Source organism: Mercurialis annua, linkage group LG4 (genome assembly GCF_937616625.2).
Source record: "Mercurialis annua linkage group LG4, ddMerAnnu1.2, whole genome shotgun sequence".
Lineage (NCBI taxonomy): Eukaryota > Viridiplantae > Streptophyta > Magnoliopsida > Malpighiales > Euphorbiaceae > Mercurialis > Mercurialis annua.
Window position 1 is genome coordinate 37,352,442 of NC_065573.1, and position 23,006 is coordinate 37,375,447.

General features: G+C 27.8%; 3 protein-coding genes across 4 annotated transcripts; 2 read left to right on the plus strand and 1 right to left on the minus strand.

The window, feature by feature from the left end:
• Positions 1 to 1,186: 1,186 nt before the first annotated feature.
• LOC126676932 (pEARLI1-like lipid transfer protein 2) lies at positions 1,187 to 2,224 on the minus strand. Of its 2 annotated transcripts, XM_050371302.1 has the most exons (2): positions 1,922 to 2,224; positions 1,187 to 1,891 (listed from the first exon to the last, which is right to left on the minus strand). In XM_050371302.1, the coding sequence occupies exons 1-2, from the start codon at positions 2,184 to 2,186 to the stop codon at positions 1,329 to 1,331; spliced, it is 828 nt and encodes a 275-aa protein (XP_050227259.1). In that variant the 5' UTR covers positions 2,187 to 2,224; the 3' UTR covers positions 1,187 to 1,328. The 2 variants fall into 2 exon arrangements, with proteins under 2 accessions (XP_050227259.1, XP_050227258.1); XM_050371301.1 differs by having other exon boundaries at positions 1,187 to 2,224.
• A 9,114-nt stretch (positions 2,225 to 11,338) lies between these two features.
• LOC126676937 (14 kDa proline-rich protein DC2.15-like) lies at positions 11,339 to 11,984 on the plus strand. The gene has a single exon (XM_050371311.1). It carries the CDS (start codon positions 11,409 to 11,411, stop codon positions 11,820 to 11,822), a length of 414 nt encoding a protein of 137 aa, XP_050227268.1. The 5' UTR covers positions 11,339 to 11,408; the 3' UTR covers positions 11,823 to 11,984.
• A 5,929-nt stretch (positions 11,985 to 17,913) lies between these two features.
• On the plus strand, positions 17,914 to 19,054 carry LOC126676935 (36.4 kDa proline-rich protein). Its single transcript, XM_056105427.1, has one exon. It carries the CDS (start codon positions 18,020 to 18,022, stop codon positions 18,815 to 18,817), a length of 798 nt encoding a protein of 265 aa, XP_055961402.1. The 5' UTR covers positions 17,914 to 18,019; the 3' UTR covers positions 18,818 to 19,054.
• Positions 19,055 to 23,006: the final 3,952 nt, after the last annotated feature.

Sequence of the window (23,006 nt, forward strand, 5' to 3'; positions counted from 1 at the left end):
AAATAAATATTTAAAAATGAGTTAATATAACGATTAATTGCAAATTAATACACGAACTCTAAATTTGGAAAATTGGTACATCAACTTTAATTTTTGGTAAATTGGTACATCGAATTAGAAAAATACTAATGTGGACATTATAATATACAGCCACGTGTTGTTGTATGATTACTCGATATATCAATTTGCCAAAAAATTTAAAAGTTGATTTATCAATTTGTCAAATTTTAAAGTTCGTGTTGTAAATGCAAATCAAATAAAGTTCGTATGTTAATTTTCAATTAATTCTAAATGATTCAATGAAAGATATTGATTTCTAACTTGTCATGTTTCAATCAAGTTAAAAGAATTAATTCAATAAAAAAAAATTGATAAAAATAAAATATATTTCAAATATTAACTTTTTTTGATAAATATTTCATAAGTATTTCAGAAATTTTTTATCCAATTTATTTTATAAGATTATGTAGTTATTATAAGTTTTTTCATTTTTAAAAATAATTATACAATTATTGCCTAGCTAATTTGTCATAAAAATAATTCAAAACATGAAACTATATTTTGTTTTTATTAATTAAGTCTTTTATTGTTTTTATTTGTTTCTCAGATGTAATTGACTTAAAATGTAAAGTTGTTGAAGGTTAATTAATTCTAACCGTCATTATATTTTAGCCTTCACTAAAACAGCTATTTTTTCAAGTATTGTAATCCGTCTTTTTTTTATTCTATTTTTAAATTTTAAGGAGTCTGCATTGTATTATTGTGGGATGATTTTATATTTCCTTGCTCGAGTCGTAACTTTCATTAATTATGTGTAACTCTTGAATTTTGAATTTTTTTCTAGCCATTTTTTATGGTTTTAATATATTTTACATTCATGAAAAATAGAAAGATTTTTCGTACCAATAAATTATATTTCAAATGGTATATAGGTATATAAGGGTTGGATAGCAATATAGTAGGTTGTGGGTTCTACTATTTCTACAAGCTCTCTCCTTTTTCACTTATAAAACAAAAGATAAAAATTATCATAAAAAAATTAATTTGATTTTTGAATGATTATATGTGTATGTAAAATATATATATATATATATATATATATATGTTGCACGTGTTGTATGCACCCTTGATTTTTATGTAATCTGAAATGCAAGTCAAACACTGATAGATAAGTCTATAGCATCAATTGCAAGAAAGACATAAAAGTATTATTGATTTTATTATTACATATGATGGTTATATATCAACTGCCATCTCAGCATCCCAAATACATGCAAGAAGAAGTAAAAATGACAGAAAACAAATTAACGGTACTTATTGTAGTAAATTTATGGGCACTGGAATCCTTGAGGAAGCTTCTTGCCACAATGGTTTAGCAATAAACTAACATTGATAGGAAGGTTTAAGTTAATGATGCCTAAGAGACTGGCTTTAATGGTAGTGCAAAGGCAGACGGCAGCTTCAAGATCAACAAGATCGCCGATGAGACTGCAGCAAGGTGTCGTCGGTGGCTGACCAATTACTATACCCAACAAACCTTTCAGCAAATCCACACAAACACCGAGCTTTAGGGTATCCTTTGGGCATTTAGTTGGGCTTGGTGATTGGGGTGGTGGTGGGTATGGTTTTGGTGATGGCGGCGATGGAGATGGGTAGCTTGGGTGAGGTGTTGGTGGGGGTGGAGAGGGTGGTGGTGGAGATGGGTAGCTATGGGGAGGTGATGGTGGGGGTGGAGAAGGTGGCGGTGGAGATGGATAGCTAGGGTGAGGTGACGGTGGTGGTGGAGATGGTGGCGGTGGGGATGGAGATGGTGGCGGTGGAGATGGGTAGCTAGGGTGTGGCGTTGGCGGGGGAGGAGATGGCGGTGGTGGAGATGGGTAGCTAGGGTGAGGTGTCGGTGGTGGTGGTGATGCTACACGAGGTGGTGGTGGGGCTTTTGGTGATGGCGGTGGTGGAGATTTATGGCTAGGAGCTTTTGGTGGTGGTGGAGATTTGTGGGTAGGGGATTTTGGCGGTGGTGGAGATTTGTGGGTAGGGGATTTTGGTGGGGGTGGCGAATGATCATGACATGAACAGTCTTTAGGCTTGGGTGGTGGAGGTGGGCAGCTGGTAGAGCTGACCAGCGTAAAGAAGAGGAGATTGAATAAGAGAAGAAGAGCAGTGGTGGCTACAGATTTGGAACCCATATCTCAAGTAGTGATTAAGTTGGGTTATGAAAATGAAGGAGTGAGCTAGGGTTTTTATACATGCAGATACGAACTACAACTTGTTTTATAAAATTCCAACGATGCATGTGAGTTTATATTAATATTATCATTGCTTATTTTAAGTCCAACGCTTCCATGAGCTTCCATTTTGGTTGACTTTGATCTCCCATCACTCCAATTCTCCTCCGTCCTCCGCATATAAACCACCGCATAAATGATAGGTTAAACTGAATTAACAATTCATTTTATATTTTTATCTCGGTTTCGGTCTATTTGATTTATATTTCAAAATTTCAATTGACATAGTTTTGATTGAAATTATAAGTTCAATCGATTTAATTAATATATATATTCACCAGAAAAAATATAAAATAAGATAACAATTAAATTAACTTTTAATTGAACTAATAATTTGATCATCCATATTTGCTGCCGCCACCAATAAAACATTTCCTTTAAATTTTAATAAAAACATTTTCTCTTGTAGTAAAACATATTTAGAATGTAAAATAAATTCACCAATTTATAGCTGTACTCGTTTGTCAAATATATAATGAATTTATCAATTTGATCTATTATTATTTTCAAATTTTGTTAAATATATCCATAATTCGTCAAAATTTATAGTATCATAATATTCTGATCACATCTGTTTTAAACTAAGTATGGATATATTTGACGATGTTTAAAAAAAGTAATATTCAAACCATAATTCAGATTATGATATATAATTAATGATCTATAAAATTTATTTTATCTATCTAAAAGTATGGCATATAAAAATTAATAAACATTTTATCGGTCTGTAGAAATTGAAATTTAGTAAACGTAGCAGTGCAATTAATGCTCAATAAGTCTACTAATAAGATGAGAATATTTTCATGCTGAAAGAACCAAAAAAATATTTAACATATCACTAATAGGATTCAAGTTGAATATAATATAATGCCAGCGTCTTCTAAAATGTTTTACCTTCCATTTTTTATAGTAATTTAAGCACCTCTACTAAAATGTTGCATAAAAAACTCAACCTTTTATTTCCAGATATTTATAGTTTAAAAGTATTTTCCGTGTCGTTTCAGTCAATAAAAATTGCCAAGATCGGCATCATGGGGTGAATGAAAATTACTAGTATAAAGGTATACAATGCCAAACCTGACAAGTATATCATGATGTTGAGGTTCGACATTTTAAATTGTGTGCTTAAATAGTGAAAAATGCAAATTTCAAATGCAATTATCCATATTTTTAATATCTATAAATTTTAAATAGTCAAGTGAACAAAAAAGGCCAAATTCTTTATAAAAATTTTATAAAAATCCAAATTTTTCAATTTTATCAAATTTATCCTAAAACGCATGATTTCGTTTCAATTATGTTCAATTATGTAATTTTACTCGTGTGGCGCCTACGTGGGGCTGATGTGGCATGCCACATATCAGCGCCACATAAGTAAAATTGTGTAGTTGGATATAATTGCAATAAAATCATGCGTTTCAAGATAAATTGAATAAAATTAAAAGATTTGGACTTTTATGAAACTTTCATGAAAGGTTTGGCCTTTTTGACCATTTTAAATTACCTCCATGAAGTAAAAACATAATTATTTATTTTTATTTATTTTTTATTTCTATATTTTTTTATTTTTCTAAGAAAACTATTTTTCTAAATTTCTTTTTATTTTATATACCTCAGTAGATTTTTTTTTGATAATTATATACCTCAATAGTTATAATAGGCACTCAAGAAATGACGTCATAATTACTCATTATTCATTGTTAGCCAAACCAATTTGTCTATCAAATGCAAAATGAATAGATGGAAAATATATTATCAAGAGTGATGATTTAAGATGATAAATGGTTTTAATTATAAAAAATGGATTAATAAAATACTACAAAGATAAATAAATAAAAGTAATGATTTATTTGGTTGATAATTAATTTTATGCTTTTCAAAAAGTATATATATCAAGTCATAAAGTTATAATTTGAAAAGTACATAGGTAATTATAATTTTATTAAGTAATTAAATGGTATAAGCGTTGAGTAGCAAACTGTTAGGTCGTGTGTTCGATTTTTTTCCACAAACGCTCTCTCTTTTTCAATTATTAAAAAAATCAAATTATTTAATTTAAAAGTATTAAGTTATATAATTAATTAAGAAAGTAGGATTTAGTTAATGAAAGAACAGTAATTGACTATTTAAAATAAAGGACGATATCACAGTAGACTATATACTACATATTGCAATTTGATTCTCTTAATATAGTAATTCCGACTTCAAGAATGACCCTAATATTGGTTTGTTTCTTTTCCCATTAACAGTTTGTTATTAAATCAAAACTTTAACTGATAGAAAAACTATTTGCAATTACAAACTACTAATGTGTGCGTAAAGATTGGTTCATATTGCAAATTATATAACAATGCAATTGGCACTCGATCCCGTGAATTCGGTGATAAGCAATAGATAAAATTTACGCTATACTTAATCAGCAATTACACATGCTACTTATTTATATAAATGAAATTTACAAATGATTCAAATCCCGTAATTTATATTTTCATTTTAAAAAATGGATTTAAAATAATTATATCGCAACAATTAGAGATGTGTCTATTTACTTTTTTGCATCCCTCACCTAAAAATAAAGAGTTTTGCGGTCAGTTGCTCAAAAAAATATTAATTGAGTTAGATGACCCCGTGTAATAAATTTAGAGGGCGCGTTGACCTTTTGTTCATAAAATAATATTTGAGCCAGATAAATAGGCAACCTGAACGAATTGAGCAATTTACAGAACATTTCCACTAGAAAATGAATAATTTAGAATTGTAGACAACAAGCAACTGGGGAGAAATTCGTGGCACATAACAAGGCTACAACAAATAAAACCAACACATATATTATCTGATTTTATTAAAAGTTATCCGTTCTGTTCTTTTAAAAAGAAATGAATGTATTAATCGAAAACTGGTTGACTAGAAGAGAGATGTACTCTATCCATCATCTCAGACAATTATAAGGTGTAAAAATGCTTTCTTATCTAAGGCATGAGCTACACTATTAGAATTCCGAGTAATATGTCTAATACGTATGATTAACAAAATAATCTAATATCAAACTACTATCAATATAAACAGGACCGGCCTTAGAAGAGATGAAGCCCTAGGCGATTTTTCTATGTTTCTTATAAAAATTATCACTTTTATCGAACTGTTTATACAAATGCATTCGTTTTTTTCTCTCAAAAATGCGCTCTTTTTTCATTTTTTTCAGGTACGTTTTTGTTAAATTATTAATACATTTTAATATCGTTGGTAAATTTTTTGATAAATATTTGATATATTTTTTTCTCATTTTTTTAAAAATATATTTTTGCAAAAAAAAAAATATTAAACAGAATATATTTTTGTCAAAAGTTAAAAAATAATATTTTTTATTAATTGTTTTTAATAAAACCATATCCGATGCAATTTCCTTTTTTCATTAGATAGATCATCGAGCTCTAAGCGATTTAAAATATGTAATTATTTACTATTTTTGATGATATTTCTTATTATTAAGGACTGTAATTAATCTTTGAAATAGAAATTAGAGGCCTCATATAAATATGGACCATTTTAATTTTTTTATATATTTTTTTATAACATTTAATAATTTTCAAATAAATATTTAAAAAATTTAATATAATATCTATTTTTAATGAACCCCATAAAAATATGGGGTCTTTTAGAATTTGTGGCCCTAGGCATAGGCCAATGTCTAAGGCCGGGCATGATTATAAATCAATAAATTATTGTTGAAGGTTTTTACTGCTACTTTTGAATCGGCATTCATAGATTTTAAAATAAATTGATTGCTATATAGTAATTTTTTTTATGTCAATTAAATCTCTCAAATGATTTTACTAATTAATTGAACCTTTAATTTTCTGTTAAAAGAATCTTTCATGAGTTTTTTTGTGATGTCAAAACTCTTATGACTATTTGTGTAAAAAGTTGAAAGCACATCACGATTAAGTGACTTATCCCTACAAATTTTTATAAGCACTTCTCAAATTTAGATTAATTTAACATGTTGAATTATATTGTATTTTTATTTGTTAGACTCTTTCTTTTAATATAATTATTGGACACAAAAATAACTTAGTAGAATACTAAAAAAAATTAAAATATTCGATGTCATAATTATTTATAGATAAAATCATTTTGCAAATATGGATCACTAAGAACTGCTAGTCTTTAGTGAGATAATGAGGGATTATTTTAAATGTTGAACATACTAAATATGAAATGTTTTTATCATTATTTTCACTTTGTTGGAATGTTAGAACATTTTCAATGGTATTTTATATTTTAAAAATATTTTTAAATAAATAAAAAGAATTTGTTATAATAAAATATACTATAATTTTGATTTATATCCAATAGACTCTCTAAATTTAGAAAGTATAATATTTAAAATTTTAAAAATAAAAAAATAATGAAGAACAATAAAATATATGTGGCGTTTTTAAAAAATAAAAAGCTGGTTCGACCCATTTGGTGTGGAGAGCCAAACTGCTTTTTTATTTTTAAAAATAAAAAGATAATTATTTTATAAGTATATTTTTCATAATAAAGAGTTTCAGACTTATATATAAATGCTTTTATAGAGATTTTGAGTTGGAAATTTCATATTGCCACATGAATCCATGGTCAGTGACGAAATTAGGTATTTTTTTCAGTTTGAACTAAATTTCATCTGACTAGTTAGCTTATTTTTGTTCTTCTGACAGCCCGTGTTTAGTCTTCTTCTAAACCGTAACTTTGTTGTAAACTTTCTCTCTTTTTTTTTGAATTTTTCAGAAATTCAAAAAACATTAAAATTTTCTGATGGAAATACGAGCTAAAATCTATCTCAGACTTCATGTGGTTTTTTTTTTTAACCACTATTCATGATGAGCATAAAGAATGAGCTACTCACTATTAGGAGTGTGCAGTATTCGGTTAAAACCGAATTGACTGACCGAACCAAATCGAAAATTTAATTTGGTTCGGTTTTTGGTTAATTCGGTTTGGTTTCGGTTTTTATTTTTAAAACGTTTGGTTAATTCGGTTCGCTTTGGTTTTAGCTATAGAATTTCCGAATTAACCGAACCGACCGAAATAACCAAATTATATATATTAATTGTGTTATTTTTGTAATTTTTTTAAAAAAAGTTAAGGTAATTTTGTAATTTTTTTAGAATTTAGTTACTAAAACCTCTAAAATTGTACTTAAATTATAAATTAGTATTAAAATTATTGTTTTTTATTTTATTTTTTATTTTTTATTAATTAATTTTAATAAAATTTGGTTATTTCGGTTAATCGAAATAACCGACCGAACTAAAATATTATTTTGGTTCGGTTTCGATTCGGTTTTGATATAGTTCGGTTCGATTTCGGTTTTGGAAATTTATAATATTTTAGGTTCGGTTAATTCGGTTTTGGTCGGTTCGGTGACCGAACCGACCGATAGCACACCCCTACTCACTATTGTATAACTCGCACGGTTTATTGGCCTCCTTATTTCTAAGAAAAACATTATATGTACCAGAACACCTTAATTGTTTGAAATTAACCAAACTATTATAAATCCATGATCTAATTACTTTCTTAAATAAATAAATTCACCCCATTTAATTGCACATGCTGGTTTTACACCAAGTGAACAATATAATATCAATAAGTCCATGATGCAATAGCAGTAAAGCACAAGAAATTATATGTCAGTTTAACCAATTTCATATATATGTCACATGCATGTTTCTTGATTTGAGCTGTAATTAAGATACTGCAATTTATAATTAAGCTCTATCAAATAAAAGTCATACTATCTCACAAACAATATTCAAATTTAAACGCAAAATGGAATCTTTCCTGTTTCATATTTTCTATGATTAAACCAAAAAAATTGAGAGATAAATTTGTACAATTTTGACTTTTCTTCGCATAATAGCTTTAAAATAAATTCTTGTACTCCCTCCGTCCCACTTTGAAAGTCCCATTTGACTTTACACACAGATTAAGAAAATATTAATTATTCTTGTCTTTTCATGTTTTTTCATGTTTTGCCCCTATTAATGATAGTGGAATTTTCCATAAAACTCTTTTAAGATAACTAAAATAAGGATAAAATGGGGTATTCAATGAAAAAATATTCTAAAAATAGCAATGAGACTTTTTAAATGGGACATCCCAAAATAGAATATGGGACTTCTTAAACGGGACGGAGGGAGTATTTTTTAATTCCATCCCAAGATTTCGCGATCAATTAAAATTGACTGAAGTATGGCCCTTAACAGAATCGGAAAAATGGCAGAAAATAATTCCTGAACTTCGCAAAATACGGCAATTGTTTCTGTTAGACCTGCATTGAAACTTTACAATCCTAAAATTGACTTCAATTACTCATGTATGCACTAAATTTAAGGCTTAACCGACCAGAAAATTCAAACACCCACAATTTTGCAATTTTAATTCAGTTTCAAACATTCCCATCAATTTTAACAAATCCATCCCGATTGATCTAATATTTATGTGCTAAATTACATGTGACCTTCATACTAGATAATCCAATTTGGCAAAGCCTACTAAATAGAAAATCCAATTTTTTCACCTTTTAAAATTCTAACCGAAACGTTAAAGTGTTTGCAAGTTCAGTCTAATCTTTAATTGGTCCATGAATTCTATCATTGGCTAAATTGTATGCGAAATGATTAAAATCCTGCTAACAATTGAAATTAAATTAAATTAATGGTTAAAATTATAAAATGTCATAAATTTTTAATTTTTTTTTCTAATATGCCTAAATTTAAAAGGTAACATGACATACTATTATTCAAAACTATATCAAAATTGGAGTATATCAATTTGATTCGGTACTTTTTGATTTATTATTTGGATATAATTAACACAATTCATAAATTTATTGCTCTAATAGTATTAAAAAGCCAAATCTTTTTCAACTTTTTGTAACCATATCTAAATTTTTGATATTTTTTAAAATTAATTTATCCGAACTATATATCATTTCAATTGATATATAATTCATTTTTTTAATTTTTAAAAAAATTCACACATTCAATTGTTATTAGCAATAATTAAATCAATTTTGAAAAATGGATAGATTTACAATGAATTTATTAAATTTGGATTGATCTATAATTTTTTTTAAAATTGGATATATTTTTAAAAGGCTAAATCTATTTTAAGGTCCCTGAACTATACGTTTTTGGTTCATTAGGCCCTCAACTTTTATTTGGCTTCCTCAAGTCCCTAAACTTTCATTTTTTTGGTCATCAGGTCCCTCAACTTTTATTCGGCTTCCTCATACCCCTAAATTTTTATTTTTTTTGGTTCCTTAGGTCCTTAAACTTTTATTTTTTTTACTTTATTAAGTCTTTAAATGGATCTCCCTTTAAGGATCTAATGAACCAAAAAATAAAAGTTTAGAGATCTGAAAAAGCCAAATAGAAGTTGAGGGTCCTGATGAACTATAAATTAAAAGTTTAAAGACCTGAGAAAGCCTAATAGAAGTTAAGGGATCTGATGAACCAAAATTGTATAGTTTGGAAACTTCAAAATGGGTTTAGCCTTTTTAAAAAGCCTAGAAAATTTGGCTTTTTGACACCATTAAGCGAATATTATATGACTAAACTAATATAGTTTTATTTAAATTTTTTTTATTGTTTTTGTTATGTTACTTCATTTTCTCAAACAATAGTATTATTCACTAGTTTCTGGGAACAATAATATCTCAATGTCGACGCAGTTATTGTATAGTCTTTCTGAAGAATAGTCCGAAAAGAAATGCAAAAACTTCTCACCTCCTGCTTAAAGTTTCTATATCTATCTCAAGTCTTTTATCTTAATTTTAAAAATTTCTTGCACGTAACTTCAATCACTTTCGCAAAATGACAAATTAACAATTAAAGAGACTCGATTGTTAGAGTAATTTAAGTTGAAATTAAAAAATAACAATGCTATTTATAGACATAATGACATGCCCCCATTGAACTTGTACAATTTTAGCACTCTGCAACTTTTCTTTATCAAGTATGCTTAGGTAATTCTGATCTCTACACAATGTATGTAATAAATCATGTTTCATTAGTGATAATAACAATAATAATAAGGATTAATTATAATAATGCATCTTCTCTTCCACTCTGCAAATGATGCCAGCTTGTGCCCAATAATATAACTCACATGCATGAGTCATATTATGAGAATTTTAGAAGCAAAATGGATGTATGTATCCATAATTATCACAAAATTGACAGACGTACCTCTAAAAATAATTATAACAGTTTGGCCCATTAATTTTTAAGAGTCTTGACAATTATATTAAAAAGAAGCAAAAAGATCATAAATTTAATTAATAAAAATAAATACAAGTTAGTATTTTAAATAATTTGTATGATGAATTAATTATTCGATTCTCGGATAAATTATAAATTTTTCAATAATAACATATACTCCCTCCGTCCCGTTTAAGAAGGGACAAATGACTTTTTCACATATATTAAAAAAACATTAATTACTATAGTGTTTTCTTATTTTACCCCTATTTATGATAGTGTTGTATTTTGTGTATAGGCTAATAGTCATTAATTATGAAAAGAGAAAAGGGGGTAAAAAAGGAAAATTTATATAAATTGGCACAAAAAACACGATATGGCCATCTTAAGTGGGACAAATAAAAATGGGATATATCCCTTCTTAAATGGGACGGAGGGAGTATATTTTTATAAAATCAGATAAATAATTTCTTAGGATTTTATAATTTTTCTTCATTCATACACTAATATATGTTGACTTAATTGTTCCAACAATATATCATAAAAATAATTTAAAAGACCATAGAATATTTTATTTTTATCTTTCATTTTTATTGCTGCTTGAATATAATTATCGAAATTCATAAAATTATTTTACTAACTGATAATGCATCTATTCTTCCACTTTGTGATTGATTAGTGCTCAATAATAAAATTCACATGAGTCATATATGTTATGAGAATTTTAAAAAGACAGGTTGTGCTTCTCTCAAGATCTATATCTTATGTAGAACTCTATATAAACCCTATGCCCCCTCTACCATTTTTCATCAAACACTTGAAAGTGAAGTGCATACCTCAAAGAACTATCTTATTCATAATTCTTTGAGAAATGGCTTCAAGAGTTGCTGCATCCACTGCCCTTCTCCTCTCCCTCAATCTTCTCTTCTTCACTTTGGTGAGCTCGACCTATTGCCCACCGCCACCATCGAAACTCCCTAAACCGCACCCTACCAACCCAACACCGGTGCCATCAACAAACCCGGGTAAATGCCCCAAAGATACTTTGAAGCTTGGTGTATGTGTTAATCTGCTCAAGGATTTGCTGAGTGTTACAATTGGTAAACCACCAAAGACCCCTTGTTGCAGCCTTATCGCCGGTCTTGTTGATCTTGAAGCTGCGGTTTGCCTTTGCACTACCATTAAGGCTAGTCTCTTGGGCATCAACTTAAACCTTCCGGTTAACTTGAGCTTGTTGCTTAACTACTGTGGCAAGAACGTTCCTACAGGATTCGAGTGCCCATAAATAATTCAGTCCATTTTGCATCATGGCATAAAAATTGTTTTAGCTATTCTTTCCTAAAGTTTGCTTTGTTTTCTTTGTACTATCGTTTTGGATCCATGTTTATGGTCTATGCCATAGACATTAGACCAATTGATTATCCTAAATAAATTATTACTTGCATTATTCTTAATTGCAGTGTATTAATAAGTCAATAAAAGAAGTTTGCATGAATTTGATATGTCTTAATTATATATAATAGAAAGAAGGTTCAACGCGTTCTCTGAATTTGTAACACAATATTATTTTATTTATTTATTTTTAGCAACTAACTTCAAAAAAAATTATTTTTTTATCAGATTATCATATAATTGTATTTTTTAAATGCGTGAAATAAATCGGAGGTGAGGAATGCTAAAAAAAAATTAAAAAATTTCCTAATTGTTGAAATAAAATTATTTTAAATCTATTTTTTATAATAAAAATATAAATTATGAGATAATCTGATTTAAAAATAAAGAGTTTTAAGATTAATTGTTAAAAAAAATAAAAACTAAATTAAATGGTATATTACAAATTTTGAGACGTGTTGACTTTTTATATGGTGATTACCGTTTTTTGTATGAATAGGGAATTTTCACAAGAAGTAAGTGCCATTGACTAAAGATAGAACTGTAGTGATTTATCATTTATGACGGATTTTGTACGTCATAAATATATATGATGGATTGTGTGCAGGGGTGTGCACGGATCCTGGATATCCCCGAAACCGAACCGAAAACCGGACCGAAAATATCCAGGACCGAAAAATATCCGTTGACCATTGACTTTTCCCGAACCGAACCGTACCAAAATTTTAATTGGTACGGGTATGGATCTTTTATAAATAACCGTACCGAGAACCGAACCGAACCGTACCGAAGTACCAAACTTATACCCGAAGAACCAAAATTATATATTATATATATATATGTACATATGTATATTAATTCTATTTTTAATTTGATTATTATATTCGTATGAATTTTGAATTACTAAACATTAAATTTGTTTTATAAAATTATATAAACTTGTCAAATATTTAATAATTATTAAAAAAATTAAAAAATAATATAAATAATTTACATATTCATTATTTTCTATTATTGACGAAATTACATAGTTTATCAAAAATAATATAGTTTAGACTTGAGAATAGATAAAAATATCCTTATTAAATAATCAAAAATTTAATATTAAATCGAACGATAATATATATGTTGTGTCCTTTTATTTTATTGATGATTATTTATTTGTGATAGTTGAAAATATAAAAAAGAATGAATGAGTAGCTAATTAATTTTAAAATTTAAAATAATATATTATAATATAATACAGATCATATTTTAAATAAAACAATATCCATGGTTCTAGTGATATCCGTACCGAACCGCACCGAACCATTAGAACCGAATTCCGTACCGAACCGGACTGAATCGATTATTGGTACGGATCCGAAAATCCAATTTTCAATATCCCCGACTTTTGGTTTGGTTAATTTTCGGATTCTTCCGAACCGTGCTCACCCCTAATTGTGTGTCCTTGTAAATTTATTTATGCAACCGCAAATTTATGACGATTCGTGATGAAAATATTTGTACAAATGTTTTTGATAACATTGTCCGTTAAATTTTTATCACAATTCAAAAATCAATCACAAACCTTTCATAATTTCGTAACAAATTTATGATAGAAATGTTTCCATCACAATTTGATTTCTTTTATTAGTGGTATTAGTATCTTTTTTTTTTGAAAATAATAAAAATACCATTGATAGAGAAATAAAAATACAACTTGATCAAGTATTATATTAAGATGTATAATAATAGAACATCAGTAAAATAATAGAAAATTATATCTAATTTTTTCAATTGCGTTGATGGGACTCTTTGAATATGCAATTCGGCAATCCGTCCATTCCACTCGAAGATTATTTTAAACCACAAATCGACTCTTTGGTGTTTGAATGAGTTCGATTGAGAGAGTATTAGAAATAAAATTCTTACTAATAGCACTTCAAATCTACGCTCCGTAGATAATTTCATGAAGGAAATAGCAAAATCCATAAAGGATAAGAATCAAAACTCCACTAAGGAATACAAAACATCCATAAAAGGAAGAAATAAAAATACCAATAGATCTCAGATCTGTGATTATTGATGTAAAATAAATAAAAATACAAAATTTGAAAAGAAAACGAGAGGGTGGGGAGGTGATTTTGAAACAAAAAATTGGCCAAAATCACCTTCCTCTTGTTGCGACTAGGGTTTCTGAAAAAGAGAGAGAGTTTAGAGGTGTACTGTAAAATCCTATAGTTTCCGCCTATAACATAAAAAATGAATTATAATAAAAACATTAAAAATGTATTTTTTTTAAATAAAACTTATAAATTATTCTTTTAAAAAATTATAGCATCTATGATTAGTTTTAATAATATAAATTAATTTTGGAATTCAATATGCTAATCTCATAAAACAACTCATATCTTTATTTTAAACTATATCAAAATTAATCATGTTTCACCTATTTTGAAAATTTATTTATAAAAATACTTTAAATTTCAAAAAATTACTCTTTCTATTTTACCGTTTAAATTTTTTCAACTTATTTTATTTTTTATTAAAAAATTTACTGAAAATGAAAGAGTGGTGATTTGGGGCACCAGCCGTGGAATTTGACTATTAACTAGTCAAATGTTGACTATTTAACCAGCTAATTGCTGACTTTCTTTAACTTTATATTAAATTTTAACATCTATTATATTTGAGTGAATTTTAAGTCGATTTCGAATGAATTGTAAGTGTAAATTACTCATTTAAACACGCTAGTATAATGAAATTTTTTTAGGTAAATCGAGTCTACCACGTCATTTGTATACTAATCCACTCATAATACAGCACATCATTAAAATAATGACATTATCGTAATAATTGTACAATAAATATATTCAAAGTTACCATCATTTTAATTAGGTGTTGTATTGTGAGCGTCCCAGTCTATAAATGACGTGTTAAACTCGGTCTACCTAATAATTTCTCATAATATAAAACCCATCAAAATCAACGTTAATTCCACTACCGAAGTCCATTAAATTCCCATTAAATTTGAATTGGATTCGAATGCTAAAAAACAATCCACAAAAACTCTAGTAATTTTATAGATATTTTTTTGTGAGTGGTTTGGAAATCACTTTTCGCTGTCTGTATTTCTAAAATTATCTTTTTTTGAATAGTCGTGTAAAAATCCCAATAAAATAAACAATCAATTTTTTTTATTATAAAAACTGTTATATTCCTAATATTTAGAAGAAAGAAAAGGTTAGTTTCTTTTTCAAAATTGCCTCTATTTAATATGTGATTGTTGTCTCTTTCTAAAAAAAAAATTAGATAGATTTAGTCCACCACGTCATCCGCATATTAAACTTGTCACATTTTGATACGTCATTAAAATAACGACAATCTTGTAATATTACTATTTAAATTTGTAAATAAATAACAAACGAATTTATAAAATTATCATTATTTTAATAACGTGTCATAATGTGATAGATTTGGTGCACGGATGACGTAATGGACTGAGTTTACATAAAAATCTCTTTCTGATTATCCAGAGATCAAGTTATTATAAGTCTTTTATTTATAACCCTAACCTTTTTTAAGATATAAAATCAGATTCGTTTTCAAGGTGTAGTTTTTCTAAAATTAGGATATCATTGATGAGAAAACAACTAAAGAGTTTTAAATCCGGCCACAGTATCGAGTTAAATAATTACGGTAAAGCAGGGCATGATCAGCAACCTATGGTTCCACTAAAACATTCTACTATACACGTACAACTTGAAGAAACTAGAATTAGAAATAAATCTATTATCTAGCCAAATAAGAATAATTACATATCTAAAAAAATACAACAAATTACTCCAGAAACAAATTTTTTAGAAACAAATTTACGAATAAATCATTTTCTATAAAAAAAAATTTAAAAAAAGTAATGTCTATTAATCTGTGAGGAAGAACCTATGAAATTAAAATATTAGTAACATGGAAAGAAATTCTTAATGGATGAAAGATGACATTTAAATGGGAATTTTTGGGAACCAGGAAGAAGTTGTGGTGGTGACAGGATACGAGAAGATTGAAAGTCACATGGTAATCTATTTCTTCATGGCAGCAACACATGCTAGCTAATGGCACGTAGCTATTTATATATTTCATTGAACTTCTATTCAACATCTATTTTTAAGCACAAAACAAACAATAACTTCAATTTACTTAAGCATGTATGTGGCTAAAATTATGTTAAATTCTGTGATAGATATGAAAAATAAAATTTACTTCCTCTATTCTATTAGAGTTTTCAAACCAGTCAATATTACAACTAAAAAATGAACATTGCGATCATTTTAACTTTACTTTAGAAGTTAACAAGTCTTCTACTTTCAAAAAAAAATATTTTTTTAAAAAATAATTTTTAAATTTAACTTTCCTATAAAATTTTAAAATCTTTTAATGAGCTAGTATTTATTAATGTATGTAGACTTAATCTATCCTAAAAAAAATTGGATTTCCTATAATATCTTAAAATCTTTTAATGAGCTAGTATTTATTGATGTAAGTAGACTTAATCTATCCTAAAAAAATTATATTTTTCATTTTTACTTTACTTTGTTCTAAGCATTTTTTTTTCACTTGATCCTTGTACATTTAAAAAATAATTTTGGTTGATCCCTCACAATATTACACTTTTATTAAAAAATGTCTTTATAAAATTATTTTTAAAAGTATAAGGACCAAATAAACAGGGGCGGAACCAGCCTTATGGCTGAGGTAGTGACCGCCCCTGCAAAATAAAAACACCCTTGAACTTTTTTTTCTTTTGAAAAAATATAGTAATTTTTATGTATTTCGCCCCCTCAAAATAAAAATTGTATGATTTCGTCCCCCCATTTCACAAAAGCTAGTTCCACCCCTGCAAATAAACAAACAATGAATGAGTGACACGTCAGCACTGTGTATGAATTTGGAAAAAAATGAAAGTTGATGTATTTTTATGAGAAATTTTAAAGAACGTGATTAAATTGAGAACGTGTAAAGTTGCTGAATTGTTATGACATTAACCCTTAGTATTATCCTTGACGCCATTCCGTCTCTATTTTTATTAAAATTTTATTAATTGATTATTAATTAATAATCATACACAATTATACATTTTAATAATGATACAAAAAGGATTCCATGCAACCGGACGGCCACGACATCGTTAAATTTGTTAAAAATAAAAATGAATCAAAGTGATGTTGAGGACAGTGAGTTATAAAATAAAAATTTATGGATAATATAGTTATCAATTAAAATTTAGAAATTATAGTGGAAGAGAGAAGAAAGTTGAAGGACTCTGAATGAAAGTTATCCTGCAATCACTGCCTGCTGAGAAAAAAAAACCCTAAGCTGTATCAGATTAGAAAACCAGAATCTTACCGCCAACAGAATTATAGAGGATGGACCAACATGCATGTACGTATATAATTATAGCTCATTACTGTGCTAGATCGTTCTCAAAAGAGCAGAACAGATCATAAAGTGAACAAGAAACCAAAAATGCAAAGGTAATTACCCATTAAATGACAAACTATACAACAGAAAAGAAAACAATTAGCTTTCGATCAACTATATATCATTAAATTATTAAAAAAAAAAACTAATTATATCATTATGTCGAATCTGAAATTCAATTTTCAATTCTCAATTCAGAATCTAACAATTAATTATTAATGAAATTCTTTGTAAGTCGATGGTTGAATTGAGTTTAGAACTGATTAGTACGATTTATTAAGAAGTGAAAAATAAAATTATAAAGCAGAGAGTGCGTAGATTGAAATGAAACTATTAGATGAACTAGATGACTGTTTATGAGATCAGAAAAGTTCACGGATTAAGCTAAGGACCATGTCACGGACTGAGCATTGGAATTTGGTAAGGAATGGCACAAAACTCCAAAATTTCGAGTTCAAATACAGCTTAAAGCTGTTCAGAATTTCTATCTATAGTGTTTTTTTGCGTAATAGAGCATGGTGTGTGTCTTGATGTCCTAAAACGAACACACAATTAGTCACGGGTTGCTCATTAAATTCAGCTATATAATCCTAGGATCATCCTCTCAGAGAAGACCCAAGTCAATCAATCATGGCTGCTTCTAAATTATCAGCCACGTTCTTCATTTTCTTGATTTTCATGGCGATTTCACTGCCACCCATTTATGCATGCGCTCCTTGTACTCATCCTCATCCACCCTCACATGGAGGCGGCGGAGGAGGTGGAGGTGGAGGTGGAGGAGGAGGAGGAGGAGGAGGAGGAGGAGGAGGAGGCGGCGGAGGAGGTGGTAGCCACCCAGGCCATCCAACTATTCCTCACCCTCATCCACCATCCACCAAGCACCCACCGCATCACGGTGGAGGAGGAGGCGGTGGAGGTGGAGGCCACAAACCTAAACACCCACCAATGCCACCAGTAGTAATGCCACCTATAATCATTAATCCTCCACCGGTGGTAACACCTCCTACACCATACCCACCAGTGATCATAACACCACCGCCACCTTCAGGATACCCACCAAACCCGCCCTCTGATTGCCCACCAGGAGGCGGAGGAGGTGGTGGTGGAGGCGGCGGCGGTGGTACTGTCCCAGTTATTCCACCGCCTATTACTCCAACTCAGCCAACTTGTCCGATCAATGCACTTAAGCTGGGAGCTTGTGTCGACGTGTTAGGAGGGTTAATACACATAGGGTTAGGTAATCCAGTTGAAAATGTGTGTTGCCCTTTGCTGAAAGGATTACTTGAGCTTGAAGCAGCTGTTTGTCTCTGCCTTTCTATACATCTGAAGCTTCTGAATCTCGACATTTTCATTCCTCTTGCTCTTCAAGCTTTGATTACTTGTGGAAAAACTCCTCCTCCTGGTTTTGTATGTCCTCCTCTTAGTTAATTATTTAGATCGTACCTAGTTTAATCACTAATAAGGTGAATTGTGTGTGTGTGTTCTAATCTAGGGTTTCAATGTTTCATGTTTTAGTTTTAGGGTTTTGAAGTTATCACTTAATTAATCATTTAGGGTTTTGTACTAATGTATGGTGTTCGCCAAATGTTATTTAGCTTTCTGTGGAGGTATACGATTGGGTGTAATTGTAATTTGCAAATTCAAGTGTTGTTTGTTACAGTATCATGTTTAGTTTTTGTGGTGATTCGTGCTCTACAAGCTTCAATTGATTTTCTATGTGGGTGTTTTGGTTCAATTTTTCGGTGTAATTATTAATTTTTATTTTTCAAAAAGCTCTATTAAAGTAGATGCTGAAAATATTTTAAGAGTTTTTTAGAGTTTTTTAAACGTCTAACAGCTGCTTTTGAAAAAGTATAATTTTGGAATTTTTTGTCAATAATTATTTAAACAAAATTACCTCTACTAGAATATATTGTTTTTTTGATAAATAAAATTATTTAAATTATTTTTAAATACTAATCATTTATAAATTATTTTATTTATATTATAATAATTATAATTTAATTTTTTTAACTAAATCATAAATTTATCAAAAAAATATCTAAATAAATTTAAATTAAATATTGCTTTTTATAAAAATAATTTTTAATATTTTTATTGAATATTATATAATATATTTATAATTTAATATATAAAAATAAGAAGTATACCTTTACGGTTATTTTATATATAAACATCAACAGTTAATTAAATCTCACCAAACATATGTGGTCTATTAGCTAACAGCTACAAATAACAGTTGAACTAGTTAATAATTTTTTTGACATATGTAGTATCTTTATTATGTGCATTGTATACCAAATTAGTGATGAAATAGAATAAAAATTTTTTACAATAGTGGTCGCAGAGTTTCCTACAACAAAAGTGTAAACAATTTCCAAGTTACTATTTCTCCTTTAATCAAATGGTTAAATAACTATTTGATTCTATGATTGATTAACCATTTGATTCTAATTTATTAACCGGTTTAACTCAGATACTGAACTGATTAATTAATCAAATTTTCATACAATTCAAAATTATAAGCTATAGATCTCCTAATAATTTAACAATTTTGGTAATGCATTGTTTACAGCAATAATAATATAAATTCAATATACATATACATGATTAGAAATAAAAGTATTATATTTAAATTGTATAATAATTTTACACTTGAACATGCTTTAATAAAAAAATAAATGTTAAAGATGTTAAAAAGACAATAAAACAAGATTAAATTTGATTATTAAATTCATTCGATCCTAATTTTTTGAAATCTGTAATTGCATCCTGCAAAAACATATAATTACAATTATAAATATAAACTAAATAATATAATTTTGTAAAGGATCAATAATCTGAAAAGATTGAGTATATGAGAATTAATTTTTTTAAAATTTTCGAATATATGTGATTTTTATAGGTGATTTGTAAATTAATGTGTCCCCTGAACTTGTGACACAATGTCATTTCATCCAGTTTTTACTTGTTTGAGTAATTAACCCCAAAACTCTTCATTTTTCAATAACTAACCCTAAAACTCTTTATTTTTGAGGCACATCAATTACCTCATAATTTATAATTAAAGTTAAAAAAGTACAAAATAATCATCATATATTTGTGAATAATGAAATTCTACATGTAGAGTTTATTATTTAAAAATTCTAAAAAGATGAGTTTATTGAGTTAGATTAGAGTTGGTTAACATTAAATAGTGGGATCCGATTCATATTTATAGTTCGGTTGAAAATGCCCTAACTTCTATATATAAACAAAAATAATGCAAAATGTAGTATTATCTTTACACAGAAAGAAAAATAATGCAAAATGGAAAAGCATGTAACCAATTAATCTTTTCAATTCCAAGCAATGGTTCACGGGAGCAAACAGCATATCGTTTGTTGGCGGATTCTTTCTGATAACTATAACTGATTTTGGAAGTCCAGCCACATTACTTAATTGATAGTTTTATTTCTTAAATTAAAATGGATTAACCCATTCTAAAAAAAATTAACTTTACGTTCATTATACACTATATAATTAATCTATAAACTTTCATTTGATCATATCTTATCTTTTAATTTTTTGTTTTTTCCTTATTTGATCCCTTTAATATTTTACGAATATAATAAATTTAGATAATGAATAACACTATGCGAACTAATTAATTTTCTAATAAATTAATTAATTTATAATATGTATATAAATTTATGGCCTAATGGTAAAAAAATCCAAACCTTTACGACTTGTTGCAATTATATCCAACCTTTTAATTTTTGCAATAATATCCAAATTGCATTTTTTTGTTGCAATAATATCCAAATTGCATTTTTTTGTAGCAATAATAGTCAAATTGATGGCTAAACTTGTTGTTTTCAATTAAGATATTAGGCTATTATTATGTTTTGATGTATAATAATATAGTAAAAGTCCAAAGAAATGGCAAAAAACTCAAAAAGATTCACATAAAAAGTGCAATTTGGATATTATTGCAACAAAATAATGCAATTTGGATATTATTGCAAAAATTAAAAGATTTGGATATAATTGCAACAAGTCGTAAAGGTTTGGGTTTTTTTTGCCATTAAACCTAAATTTATTTAACTCGTCCATCTTTTTAAAACAAAATAAATTATAACATTATACTTTTTTTGTTCCTAATTAATTGACATTTTAAATTTATGCACATAATTAAAAAAAAATGCACCTATAATTTAAAATGTTATATGTGTGGCCATGTGGGACAACATTATTAAAATTATGGAATCAAATCACTTCTTTCCAAATGATAAAAAAAACTCGGCTACCGAAAAACAAATACTCAAAATACATATATGTAATTCTCTTTGTATAAATCCTTATTATAGCCTGCATGAAAGGCACATGTGCTATAGTGAATTTGACATTAAATGCAATGATACATTTTGATCAACAAAATGATGGATTGAGATTCCCTCAAGTTCATTTGAACTTGAGGGGGTTATGTTCATAATTTACACCGTTCATTATAAAATAAACGGTGTAGATTAATTTGATTAAAATTGTATCTTTTTGATCTATACCGTTCATTTTACAATGAACGGTGTAGATCGTGAACATGACCCCCTCAAGTTCAAATGAATTTAAGGGAATCATAATCCCAAAATGATACATTTATATAATTTGTATATTACATGTTAATTTATATAAGCTTTCGACTTTTTACTAAAAATAAATTTTCAACTAAAATCATATCATCAATTATATTCTAAAATAACTTATATAAGTTTGTTCCAATAATTTTATCATTTCTATCAGTTGTCTCTAACAATCGATTAAAAGAAATGGATACGATAAATTATTTTAAATTCTTTTCTAATAAGTTAGTTCATAATTTGCAATTCTTTCAAATAATTTTGAAATAATTTGACTCAACTTTATTAAAAGTTTTATTTAGTTCATAATCATATAAATTTGAAGTTTAAATTTTTTAAATCAAGAGTTTATTTAAATTTTATACTACTAGCTTAGTGAATGCTTATATATACGATGTATTAATTATATAATGGTTTATTTTAACATAAAAATATAATATTTTTTTTAAGCGATAGACTAATTTATCATAAAATTATTAAGTTAACAAACTAAATTATATAATATTTTATTAAATATGTCATTTTACCTTTTGAAATCATGCATAAATACGGAATAACTTAACTTTATTTTCTATATATGTAATTTAATATATGTGAATAAAATGCTTCAGCTTTATCAAATAAACTATGAATTTAACTCGATATCAAATTTAATGAAAAAAATACACAATTTTACTTATATTATCATCATATATATTGCGTGCATTAATATGTTAACTATATTAAAACTTATTTTCGGTTTTAGAACAAAACGTTAGAATAACAATTTCATGGATTTATAAATTAATCATGGAGATAGTTTGTTTAGTGGTAATTTGTTTGCCTATTCTGACTGGATTTAGTCAGAATAGTACATGAAAGCGATATTATGATACTTTGTGCTTCTGCATATCTATCTGAGAATACCCTGGCATTAAACTATAAGCTATAGTATAATGTTAAATTTGCATCAAATGGTTATATCCATATATACATATCGGAAGTGCAAATCAAACTTCCCA